General features: G+C 36.0%; 1 protein-coding gene across 1 annotated transcript in view; it reads left to right on the forward strand.

The window, feature by feature from the left end:
• LOC122790836 (glutamate receptor ionotropic, NMDA 1-like) overlaps positions 1-13,111 on the forward strand; it is a 1,095,578-nt gene that overhangs the window by 659,311 nt on the left and 423,156 nt on the right. The window contains exon 3 of the mRNA XM_044058475.1: positions 164-340. Within this exon, the coding sequence (XP_043914410.1) occupies positions 164-340 (177 nt within the window). The remainder of the gene's footprint in view (positions 1-163; positions 341-13,111) is intronic.

Consider the following 13,111-nt stretch of genomic DNA (forward strand, 5'->3'; position numbering starts at 1 on the left):
CGTAGTATCTTAAGATGTCTGAAGAATAGAGATAAAAACAAATCTTTACAGTGCAGAGTAACCATCTGTTGGTCTACTTTTAGCTTCTAGTTTAGCATCTAATATTCTGCTTACAATTCAGCTCATTAAATCTCCAATCTATTTTTTTTTTTTTTTTTTTTAGAGTATCCACCTGTCATTTTTGCGCACTGTGCCTCCATATTCCCATCAAGCTCTTGTCTGGTTTGAGATGATGGAACTTTTTAGCTGGAACCACATCGTCCTGATTGTTAGTGATGACCATGAAGGACGTGCTGCTCAGAAGAAGCTCGAGACTCTCTTGGAAGAAAAAGAAAGCAAGGTCAGACGCCATACGCACTACATAGTTGGCTTAAGATGACTTGTCTTATGTATGTACATTTCTGTGTGTTAGAAACATTTTCTTTCCATTGTAACATTGCTAAAACATTATGCTTAAAGACGAGTATTGACAAAATGCTGTACTTTATCCATCTCATTTGCTTTGCCATAGTCGTATTCTCTTACATGTAAGCAACTACAGAATGAAAGGTAACCTGGAGCTATGCAATACACCATACCAATTTAATTGCAAGTATATTTCTTCTAAAATCCTAGCTTGCAAAAGGCTGTTAAGCTTACCAGAAAACGATATAATGCAATACAATACATATTTTTTTCTGCACTGGTATTATATCCAGCATTATTTTTGGGAACTGTGATTTAGGTAAAGGTTATTCTTTTTGATAATGCCTGTGTATTATTGCAATACGTATTTTGATTAATTCATTGAACAAGAACCCATGCCATGGAAATTAGGTCAGTTCCAACAGCAAGTGCAAATTGTGAATAAATTGTTTCTGAGTATGTTAAACATCATGCTTCATAACAGATGCATACATCATTTTTAAAACCTGGATTTGTGAAGAGTTAAAATAATTCATAACATGCAAAGTGCTACAATTTTTTTTTTGTATAATGAAATTTACTGAACTTCAATTCAAGCAACAAAATCTTATTAAACACACAGCAGGCAGCTAAATCTGCTGATTGGTCTATTATCAATATTATAAAATGTTTACTTAGTACATAAAAGAAAAAGAAAAAAAAACAGAAGTTGAAAGCCAAATGAAAAAAAAGTGAAAAAAGTGTAAACTGAAGATATGCAGTTTGACATGACTTGGAGCAGAAAAATTAGGTCACAGAAAGAAATGATAGCTATGCAGTCATAAAAATAACCCCCTCTCAAACAGACAGCATTCCTTTCAGAGGTAAGTATGTCTCAAATACATGTACAAAGTGTACCACACAAAAAGATTTATAGAAAAATATCACTACTGGCTTATTAAGAGTATTTAAATCAATTAACTAAATAGTGCCAAAATATTAATCAGATGCAGAAACCAAATGCAGAGGAACATTCTTTGTCAAACTAGATGTAGCACATCATATTGTCTGGGATGTATTCATCACCAGGTTTTTAGGTCAAGGATGTCTAAAACAGAAGGATTGCAAATTAGGAAGGAAGAAAAACAAGGATGTCACTTACTAAATGGGAATTTTGCTGTTTACAATGTAGTCCTTGTATTTTGCTTGCCTCTTGAGGAAACAGTATACATTTTGTAAATCATATTAAAAGGACAGAGAAAATACAAAGCTCAGTTTTAAAAATGAGATTGTATTTACTGTTTAAACTTGGGTAAGTAATGGCTCTCATGCCTCAAGGGATATAACTTTTTTTCTTTCTTCTTTGTCATCTTTTCATGTTTTACCCTTTACCTGCTCACATGCTATTAAATCACATTAAGGTATGAATTGCTCCTGGAGTTTTCTTTTGGTTGCTAATGTGCTCTGGATGCAATGCATGGATTATATTACAGCACTTCAATTCCATTCAGTCAGAAAGCTTTTTATATTAACCATCATACTATAGAATCTGCTTAACTGATTTTATTATCAATCACACTGGAATATAGCAATAAAGTTGTAAAAAACTGAGGAAACTTCTGTTTGAGTACATTATGAAATTCTCACCTCCTTTTCTGCTCCAAGTATTTTTTCTCCCGGAAAAGACTTGTGTGAGAAAAAAATATGTCCCAGTTAAAAACAGCTTGCTGCCTAGAAATATCCATGACAGTAAAAGAGGAACTCTACAAGAATATCATGCACAAGTATGTAAGGTTGATCATAAGCAGAAGAAATAGTTGTGTTGGTGTGCATATTTTTTTAAATAAAATCACTATATAGACCAAGGTAAAACCGTGAAGTTTACCTTAGTAGTACAGGCACGTTTTGGTAGCATAGTCCATTATACTAGTATGTCTGCTTGTCTGCTATGCATTCTTATACTTTATTACTGTCCCAACAATGTCCATTGAAATGTATTCAAATGGCACTTTTACAATATGCATTGGACTTAATGAACTTTTGCACCCAGGATGGTGTGCAGTTTTCTAACATTCTGGACAAGATGTACAGAAACGTTCTATTTATTTCATTATGTCTGACCAATAAATTATGGCTCTTGCCTTCCTAACACACAACTACAGGGTAACTTCATCACTAGTAACCTGTAAGATTTTAGTCCTAACAGCTGATGTAGAATTTTCTCCTTATCTTTATTTACTGATCAATAGTGATACATTTTTAACTCAGAATAGGCATTAATAAGCAATAGGCACATCTTATTCACCCTTTTCCACTATACATTTCATTCTGTTCTCTCTCTGTCGCATTCTACTTAACACAACATCTTCCTGATGAACTTTTTTTAAGCATAATGTGACTTGCTTGTAAGTCAGGTAATTCAGGGTTGCGTTCTTCATCACCTTAGCTTGAGACTGAAGCAGAGCTTTCTCTTATAAAAACTGTCATAGGTTAGGGACCATGCTAGACTGAGGCACATGCACATCCTTGTGAAAATGTGTGCCCCATGAGTGCCCTGTACCTGCAACTACTAAAAAAAAAAAAAAAAGTCTTTCACATCTAACATCCATTTTATCATCCCTATCCATTCAATGCTACTCTGAGACTCTTAGCTCACCATATTCGGTCATGTGAGCAGGTCTGTTGGAACTTACATGCTACAACAGAGACTTCACAGTTCTGGGTAAGTGACATTAAACTTACACTGGGAGAGCATGGGCAAATGGTAAATGAGACAGACATCTTGAACTTACACTAGGAAAACATGCACAAGTGAGACAACAGTAGTAAGCAGGTGTCACCTGGGAGAGCAATAATGGTCTTTTATTTATTTTACATTTGTTGACCGGGCTAGTCTAGCTGGACACATGTCCATTTTCAGTAGAGACCTGGGAAGAAAAGCTCCACTACAATTAAAGTCACAGTACATAATTACAAGTAGAGCAACAAGATTTTTACATAACATCTTAGTACTAATATGGTTTACAATTGTGTACAAGCTATAACTCAAAAAATAAACTAGGGTAGAGCTTGCTAAGCAAGTTTAAGCTCTGTGGCAGATTAAATTAATGTAGAGTTCTGTTTCTAAAGAAGAATGCATGCTAAGTGAGTTTTTAAGCTCAATAGCAGATTAAGGAAAGGCATTTTTTAGTGGTAACTTTAGTAGGCTGAAAATCACATATTCACAGTGGTTAGTAGGAGATAGGATGAGAGTGTTATGAAAAACTAGGCATAAAAAATGAAGGAGGAGAGTTTTAGTCAGGATTTGTGCAAGGGCATAGCCAGTGAGTTAGGAGATATTCTTTAAGCTGCTTTTTGAATAGAGATGAGAGTTCCCTGGGGAGTAGGTTCCAAGATTTCCCTACAGTGTTTGAGAACAGTGTGTTCCCAGCCTTATTCCTGCATTTATGTATAGTTACTAGTAACCTATTAGCTGAGCGAAGGGTTGAGAGATTTTTGCGGGGGTGATAAGACTAGCTAGTATTGGAGTACTAGTAGGATGATATAAGATCTTGTGTGTGATAGTAAGTTGTTGAAATAATAGGTGATTTTGGAGTTCTAGCCATCCAAGTTGTTTTAGATTCTGACAATGGTGGGTTCTAAATGGTGAGTTTGTGGCAAATCTAGCTATGTTGTTATAGGTTCAGTGCCAGTTTGTTGAGATTGCTTTTTAAAAGATTGATATAGATGGGAGAGGCATAGAGTAGTGTGGAGATGAGATGGGTGTGGGCAATAGTAGTTCTGGCTGTAGGGGTAAGGTAGGGTTTAATTCTGTAAAGGGTGCCTAGCTTTCTGTTAACTGATTTTATGGTGATATTGATGTGTATGTCAAAGGTAAGGTTATGGTCTATTATCACTCCTAAGAGTTTGGTGGTTGGTTCTGGAGATATTACAGTACCATTTTTGGGTGTCGCTGTAAGGTCTAATTGGGAGGACTTTATTGTAGGATTGAAGAGCAATAAGGGAGACCAGTGTGTGTGTGTGTGTGTGTGTGTGTGTGTGTGTGTGTGTGTGTGTGTGTGTGTGTGTGTGTGTGTGTGTGTGTGTGTGTGTGTGTGTGTGTATGTGTTATATAATGTGCTAGTTATTTAGCTATCTGGGCAAGTGACTTAGTCAGAGTCATACAGAAGGCAAATGTAGGTAGAGAAACACAAACCCTGTACCCTTAACTAAAGAGGCCAGCCCATTAAGAGCTTGGAGCCTTAATCTTCCACACAGCTGCAAGACCTCCATTAACTTTTTTTTTGGGGGGATAAATCACTGAGTCAATCAATGTCAGCCATTAGAGTTGTACAGTTCTCATTGTTTGGAAAATGCATGTCCATGCAACACCTGTTGTTGTTCTGTTAAACTTTTAAGTAAAATAAGAGTTGTTTGGCACAACGGTTTTGGACAGTTAAACTGCTTCTTATGGTCAAAATGACAGGTTTTGAATCCTTCCACCATCATTTGCCTAAGGGGTGACTGTGAGCAAGTCACTTAGACTGTACTTCTGGGTCATCCTCTGAAAAGGGACACCCTCCCCAGTGGATTTAATTAGTTAACAAATTGATAAAGAGAATTTAGAATGTGTCCCTTTGTTGGGGCCTTTCCCCTCCTTCCCATTTATTTTTTGATTTTGCTCAAAATTCTTGATCAAAGAAATTGAGAATTATTCTAGTCTGTACCTTGTCAAATTTGTATTAAATTGTTGTAGATTACAGTCACTAAATAATGGCAGGCATGTGAGTTTCAAATGTGTCTCCTTCAGAAAATGGTATACAAGAGAAATATTTAAAAAAAATAAAATCCATTTCTGATTGTTGGAATTTTGTCAACAATGCTTGAGCTAAGAGGTTGGGGGCATGGGGGGTGCAGTATGGGATACACTGCATGGTCCACACAGCAGTTGGTTGAAATAAACTTTGCAGTCATTATTTATGTACTAATTTGTTCATTTTATCACAAAATGTCTGAATGTATGCAGTCGTACAAGGGAATATAATTGATGTTAGAGAGTGTGTGTGTGTGTGTGTGTGTGTGTGTGTGTGTGTGTGTGTGTAGGTGTGTGTCCTGCCTCCCAGAGTAGTTGTGCTATAAAAGGAGGAATCAATTGCAGTAAACATGGGATTCATCATATGAGTCATGATCTATTGGTACAATCTTGGTTTCCCTGTTTTGTTGACTGTTGATTGTTGACTGTGTGCTTATTTGACTGTGAATAAACTTCATAACAAAAATGTTACAATAGTAACTATGAATGCATTGTTAATTTCACAAGTTTTTTGCAGGCACAAGGGTGTGAAATGCAATGTGTTGGACTACAACATTTTATCTGGGTATTAGTTTAGATTACTTAATGCTATGAGCTGTAAATGACAGCAGCTTTTGATATCCTCAGTTTTTCATTTATCTAGTGCAAGTCTGACAAGGACATTTCATCAGACTGCTTCTGGGGGCAATTGTGTCCAATAGGTGCTCTAAAGCTGTTGGCAAATTTATCATAAATTTACTGTTTGGAATCCTGCACCATTCAACTAGGCCCTAATCAGGTTTAAATTTAATTCAATTCTCTGTCATCACTGTAAAAGTAAAGAAAAAATAGTATGCACACTAATAGGTTTCAGCAGTGGTTTATTTTAACTGGGGATAGACAGTCAAGTAATGGGATATTGGTATGGCTGCCGAAGGGGGGGGGTGTCAGGTCCATTAACCAGCCTAAGACCCCATTTGACCATGACGTGGCATTGTTTTTTTTTAATTAAGATACTGCACGTGAAGATTTTGTCACATCTTTGTGCCCTAGCTTTTTGCTTTTCTATTATTTTTTAAATAAGACAAAATGGTAGCCCAAGAGCATTGTCTGGTTAAGTGGCATGTTCAAAGCAACATAGTAGCCAAATGGAGGAAAAAAGAATCAAACAATATACCCCTGACTACACAAAGCCGCTAAGAGCTTAGAGCCTTAATCCTCTGCACTCATATCTTCATTTTCTGACAAATCACGGAGAAAAAAAAACCACTAAGCTTTACAGTCTGTCAATAAAATCATTTATTAGAGTTACATATTTTTGATATGGATATGTTCAGAAAATGCATGTTGATGCCGTATTTGTTGTTATGTTAATATTTTAAAGTTAATTGTATTTGTCTGCCTCATATCAGTCTCTGATTTTGCAGATCACTGATTTTTGCCTCATATGTATATATGCCCTGGCCCTCAATTTCTTTTTTCTGGTAAATCATTAAAGATTACTATCAGTCAATAAAGCAAGTAAGTACAAATCAAAAAAATGTTATTGTTCAGAGAATGACCATACAAGCAACACTTATTGTTCTGTTAAAATTGTAAGTAATTTGGAGATGTCTAGCATTTGAGTTAACAAACTGCTTCTTGTAGTCAAAGGTACAGGGTTTGAATCATTTCACCTCCACTTGCTCGCTTTGTGACTTTGTGCAAGTCACTTAACCAGACAGCGCTCCCGGATCACTACTGAAAATAGACAATTTTCCCATTGGGTTTACTTGTCTAACAAATGCATAAAATTCAAATTTCTCTCTTTTTGTACTCCATTATTTTTAACTTTGCCCAAAAATCTTCACCAAAAAAAAACAAGAGATATTTTGATATGTTCAATGTGAAATTTGGTGATTCTGGCAATTTTTTGCCAATTGCTGTCACTAAATAATGACAGTAATTTGTGTTTCAGATTTTGTATCCTTCAGAAAATGCTTGATAATGCAAAGCTTGTTATTCTGTCCACTTTCTAAGTATACAAGAGAAATAAGACAGAGCTGTTCCTGATTTTGTTTCAGATTCTTGAGCTAAGAAATGGAGAGGGCAGAGAGGAGTTGCAATGTACAGTTGTGACATCAACAAAGCTAAGAAATGGAGAGGGCAGAGAGGAGTTGCAATGTACAGTTGTGACATCAACATGCAAAGATTCATTTCTATGCCATTACTTCTGAACTTATATACAAGGTGTACAGTCATACAAGTAACTGTAATTAATTGTGTGCACATATGTGTGCGCGCGTGTGTGTGTGTGTGTGCATGTAAGCTCAAAGCATTAACAATGTAGTGGACAGAATGAAGTAAGTGACATGTGGAGAAAAAAGTTGTTTACAACTGAGAATTTGTAACTAGAGATGCTAATAGAGAATATGGGAATGCTTTGATCTGGGTATTTGGTACAACACCATATATTAAAAGTTCTATAAAACTTTTTTGTCTTATAAATAACAACATTTTATGCTGTAACCAAATGGCTGTTTTGGCAAACAGAGGGGCTGGGGATATCAAAGAACTTTTTATAAGTATAAAGTCCAATGTTTAACTGTGGTGTGAGCTTCTTTCCTAGCTATTAGTAAACATGTCCCATTTTATCCATCTGTTCCACATTATGCAAGATAATGGTATTCATGTTGCAAGCCTGCTCTTACCTGTATTGCTTGATTGCATGATGCTGACTGGAGCTGACTGTTTATTTTCTTTGTTTATTTGGGGGGGGTGGCTTGCCTGTCAAAGTCCTTGGAGTTTTTCAACTTAACTTGATTTTCCTGAGTCTCTCTAAAAGTTGAAGAACTGGGTATCTGATAAAGTATAAAGTAACATTTTAACCATCCTATGAGCTGTCTCCCTAGTTGTAAACATACGCTCCTCATTTTGCCCATTTGTTCCACCTCATGAGAGGTAGTATAGTGTTCCAATATTTTGAAGATGGAAAGTTGACAATGGCTGCCATTTCTTTAATTCTTTTGCTTGCTGGTGCAACAAATGTTGTGGTAATGTCAACCCATTGTAAATGAAGAAACCTTATCTTCAGAATTTAAGGATATCTAGTTTTAATTATCTCAGTCATTAAAGCTGTAGATTCTTAAAGATTTCTGCTGAGGCTTGTTCATAGGGTTGCCACCTTTTTTGTGGCTAAAACTAAAGTAAAACCACACCCCTCACTTCACCAGTAACCCTACCCATCCCCACCCACTCTCTCACCCAGACCCCACCCATTTTATGCCATCACTGTGACATCACCTGGCGGGGAACGCCCACTTTCTCCATTCCTAATGCCTGCTTTAGGCCGATTTACTACGCTTTTCTGTAAAAAAAAAAAAAAAAAAAAAAAAAAAAACATAGTAAATCAATCAATTTAACAAACTCCAATGGTCTGTTTCCTTTTCTGAAACAGAATAGTGGAGTTTGTACAGTGTTTTCCAGACTACCGGAGAATGTATTTGATTTCCAGATAATCCAGAAAAAACGGAGGGGTGGCAACCCTACTTATTCAGTTATAACAACATACATAAAATCATAACTGCAGCATTTAAAATCCTGCACTCCCCCCAAAGGTAATCAATTCCTGGGACAGGTTATTGTGACCAGATAGAAAAACACTGTACCCAAGGCACCACATATTGGTTGGCTGTTTTATTCTGTTGAAGTCCCAAAAATGAAAGGACAAAAGCACTTCACAGATAAAGTGTTTTAGCATTTTCTGTGAAGTAGTGAAGTACTTAGGTTCCTGTTTTTCTTGATTGCTCTCTTACCACGCTGTCACCTCAGTTTCTTGTTTGTATTCCTTTTTGAGCACTTAACTGCTCCTGTGTTTGCAGTATGTCCCTGATTTAGCTTCATATATTTATCCCTCTTGACATTTTTGATTTTCTGGTAAATCACTCTTATTTATTGTCAGAAATGCTAGTCAGAGTTTTATACTTATTGTTCAAAAACATGCATATTGATGAAAAACTCATTCTATGAAAAAAATCAATCCTGATTTTTGCTCCACTTATTTTTGGCTTTGTCCAGAATTTTTGACCAAATAAGTTGAGAGGTATGCATTTAGATCTAAAAAATCTCTGTTGGTGTTATTTTGACAAATCCAAAATAGAGAACTAGATGGGTCATGTTGCTGTTTTTGCTTGGTTCAGGTTTTGCCTTCCTCAGTGCTGTTTTCCTTGGAGGGCACTGGAAATATAACATTTTTATGACTGCCACTGTATCTCAGTTATTTTATTATATCTTTGTACTTTGGCTTTGTATCAGAATGAGTGGTTATGGTTATATCTCAATGGACTTGCTGGAGTAATGCGATCTTGGAGGTTTTTTCCCCCCAGAATCCACTTCAAGCCCATTTGTACAAGTAGTCATGCTAGACATAAAAAAAAAATGCTTAACTTACATGTAAATAGAATAGCAGTAGTGTGAGTAACAGGTATACTGCACACAACATCTGTAACCTATATTCACTTTCACTTCTTTGCTTGAATTACTCTGATTTGTATTCTCAAAGCAGGTCTTACCTCTTTACCAGTAGTTGTAAATGTTCAAAATAAACTAGCTAAACATCATGTTTTAATGCTTCCAATTTTAAGTCCAATTTCTGACTCACTCTCTCCTATAGTCTTCCTGAGGTATCAAGACTGTCACTGTAATCCAAGAGCTTTTAACGGACCACTCTTACTTCTTCAAATAACTTTTGACAGGCTAAAAAGCCCATATTTTCCTACCCTTCTCACTTTTAGTGCTCAACAGTGTGCCCCTCTATTTCTTGTTTTCTCTGTTTCTGTTCTAACACCTTTTTAAGTCTCTGTGCATACATTTGTTTTATACTAATTTTTGTTTCAAAGTTTCTCTTTGTTCACCTTCATTTCTTATGTTGACATCTCTTACTGCATCAGATTTCTTTTTATCCATCATTGGAGCAAGTTTCTGATAAAACATACACTACCCTTTTTTCACGTAATCTTAAAAAAATTCTAGGTCCTTTTGTTGCTTCTGCATTAATTCTCTTCTAGTTTTAGATCTCTGTAGGTATGTCAGTGTTCCCCTATTCCTAAACTGGAAGTGTAACTCAAACTTTTGCTTTATCTTCTACATCTTAGGAATATTAGCCTGTCACACATTGATTTCTCTCTCCCTAGTGTTTTACTTACAAGTCATAACATTGAGATTCAGATCAGGAACCACAACTACAAAATACAAATGTTTTCCTAGGACTGTGACTTTCTACAGTATAAGTGGGGATTCCCTTTTATCACCATAAATTTATATTACCTCCTTCTTTTGCATGATAGATCAATAGATAGGCAGGTGTGTGTATGTGTGTGTCTCTGTGTCTTGCTAAGCACTCATTTGGCAAAAATTTTTGCACCGTCTTAGATTTTATCATTTGCTATAAAAACTCTAAGTAAAGGAGCGATATTGTTAACCATACCACCAATATTGCATACTAACAGTATACATTATGTTTTACAAAGTCAATAAAGCAAGTGACTCGGGAGTAAGTGCTCCGATGCTAAAAAACAAAGAAACCCAAACAGAAAGCTTAGAGACACTTCAAGGCTGTAGATGTAAAATAAAGTTCTCAGATAAAAACAATTCCAAGTAGTAAACTCCAATAAATCCAATGGATTAAGTTTAAAATGAAGAAAGACTTATTGTGCAGAGTTAGGTTAGCACTTTCACCCTGTTGGGCTTCCTCAGATCTTTAATACATACAAAAAAGTGGACACAAAGAATATATAGCCACCTAGATATGACATCACTTCCTACAATTAATCTATTTAAAAAACTAAACAGAAAAAGTCATCTCATAAGCATGCCCTAAAAGTAGAAATAAAAACATACATGCATTCGTAAATATAAAATGTAAACATAAGTAAGAATAGATACTTGAATTCGGCTTACAAAAGTAAAACAGTTTTTGAAAAATATTTCAATTTATAAGAAATATATTTAAATATATTCAAGTTTTATATAATTTGAAATGTATTAAAGAACATATCTAAGTTCAACATAAAATCTCATCAGAAAGGGACATTGATTATAACAATGTATATTATGTCATCTGACAATCAATCTCCTATTTTTCAAAGCTGGCTTAATGGAAACTCTATCATTAAGACCTGAGTTCTGGTCTGTCCTTAACCTGATAATCCAGCCAACTTCTATTCTCTCTGTAATTTCTAATGTCTCCACCTCTGATGCTGTAGAACCTGGAATTTAAAACTATGCTGGTCATTAGTGTGTGTCATATGCTTTGATAGTGCACTATTAAGAGATTGTATATGTATATTGTACAGGTGTTCCCTAATCCTGTCCCTTAGACGTCTATCAGTTTTTCTTAAAAAAACGCAGTGCAGGCTATGCACTTGGCCTGATAAAATGCATGTTGTGTATTACAAGTAGCAGTTACTCTAAAATCAAATTGTTGTAGGGTGATTGGATGTGTGAAATAAGAATCTACACAAATTCACAAAAGTTACATTTGTTGCACGGTTGCGTACCTATAGATGGATAAAGCTCATTTAGATGACTAGAACCTCTAGAATAGCATAATAGTCTCTGTAAATTCATTCTATTCCTGTAGACAAAATGAGGTTCAGTACCTACTAGTCCCTTTAACTCAGGATCCGCCATTAAGACTCCTCAATTCCTATAAAAGACATTTTTAACTGGGCCAATATCCTGTGTATAGTTAAGGGATACTCTAACTGTAGATTTCCAAGTGGTTGGACGCTCTGTTGTACCAAGACAGGTAGGATCACTCCTGTCTGAAAAATAAGGTCGTGCAACATTGTCTCTCAACAACTGGGCCCTTTCAATACCTGCATTAATCTCTATCAGACTAGAAGACCTGTCTGCTAATCTTTCACATAGATGGGATAGTTCTCTCAAACCCTTGTCTGTGTTGGGTTCAAACGTGATGCACGTATGGCCTGCCTCTTCACTATGTTATTAAAAACATAAATGGTATGCATACTCCCCCTGTGAAGAAAGGAGTTCTTATAGCAAGGTTTCCTATAAACTGCAGTGTTGAGTAGCCCGTTCGGTAATTTCTCTATATATACATCTAAAAAGGATATCCAGTGGTCAGATTTCTCAATTGTGAAATTCAAATAATGTGTCAGTGAGTTAATTTCATCATAGAAACCTTGTAATTCAATATCGGAACCTGTCCACAAAAGAAACAAGCCATCCACAAAATGTCTATAAAAGACCACATGCTCAGTGAAACTATCCAAAGCAAATAACTTTTCTTTCTCCCAGTCTGCCATGACCAGGTTGGCATAACTGTTGGCACAAGTGCCCATAACTACGCCATCCTTCTGGAGGTATATTACGTCACTGAACATAAAGATGTTATTTTCTAATACAACCTCAAGTAAAGCACAAATCATATCAATTTGTGAAAGGGTATAATTACTATTTCCTCTTAAACATCTGTGTATACTTTCTACCCCATCTTGGTTGGGTATAACTGTAAACAGTGACTGGACGTCTAATGTCACAAGGATTAAATTCAAACCTGATGGTAGCGTGATCACTCTACTGTATAAATCCAGTAAGAACTGTTTGGTATCTCTCAAAATATGTGACAATTTGTCCACTATAGGTCTTAGCTGCTTCTCTATATACAAGGACAGTGGCTCAGTGACCCATCTGCTCCCTGCTACAATAGGTCTCATAGGGGATTAAATGAATCTTTCTGGACCTTGGGTAGTCCACTGGAGTTTATAGGAAACCTTGCTAAAAGAACTCCTTTCTTCACAGGGGGAGTATGCATCCCAGTTATGTTTTTAATAACATGGTGAAGGGGCAGGCCATATGTGCATCACGTTTGAACCCAACACTGACAGGGTTTGAGAGAGAACTATCCCATCTATGTGAAAAGTTAGCAGACAGGTCTTACAGTCTGATAGAGAT

Source organism: Protopterus annectens, chromosome 16.part0 (assembly GCF_019279795.1).
Source record: "Protopterus annectens isolate FY-2018-M chromosome 16.part0, PAN1.0, whole genome shotgun sequence".
Taxonomy (NCBI): domain Eukaryota; kingdom Metazoa; phylum Chordata; order Ceratodontiformes; family Protopteridae; genus Protopterus; species Protopterus annectens.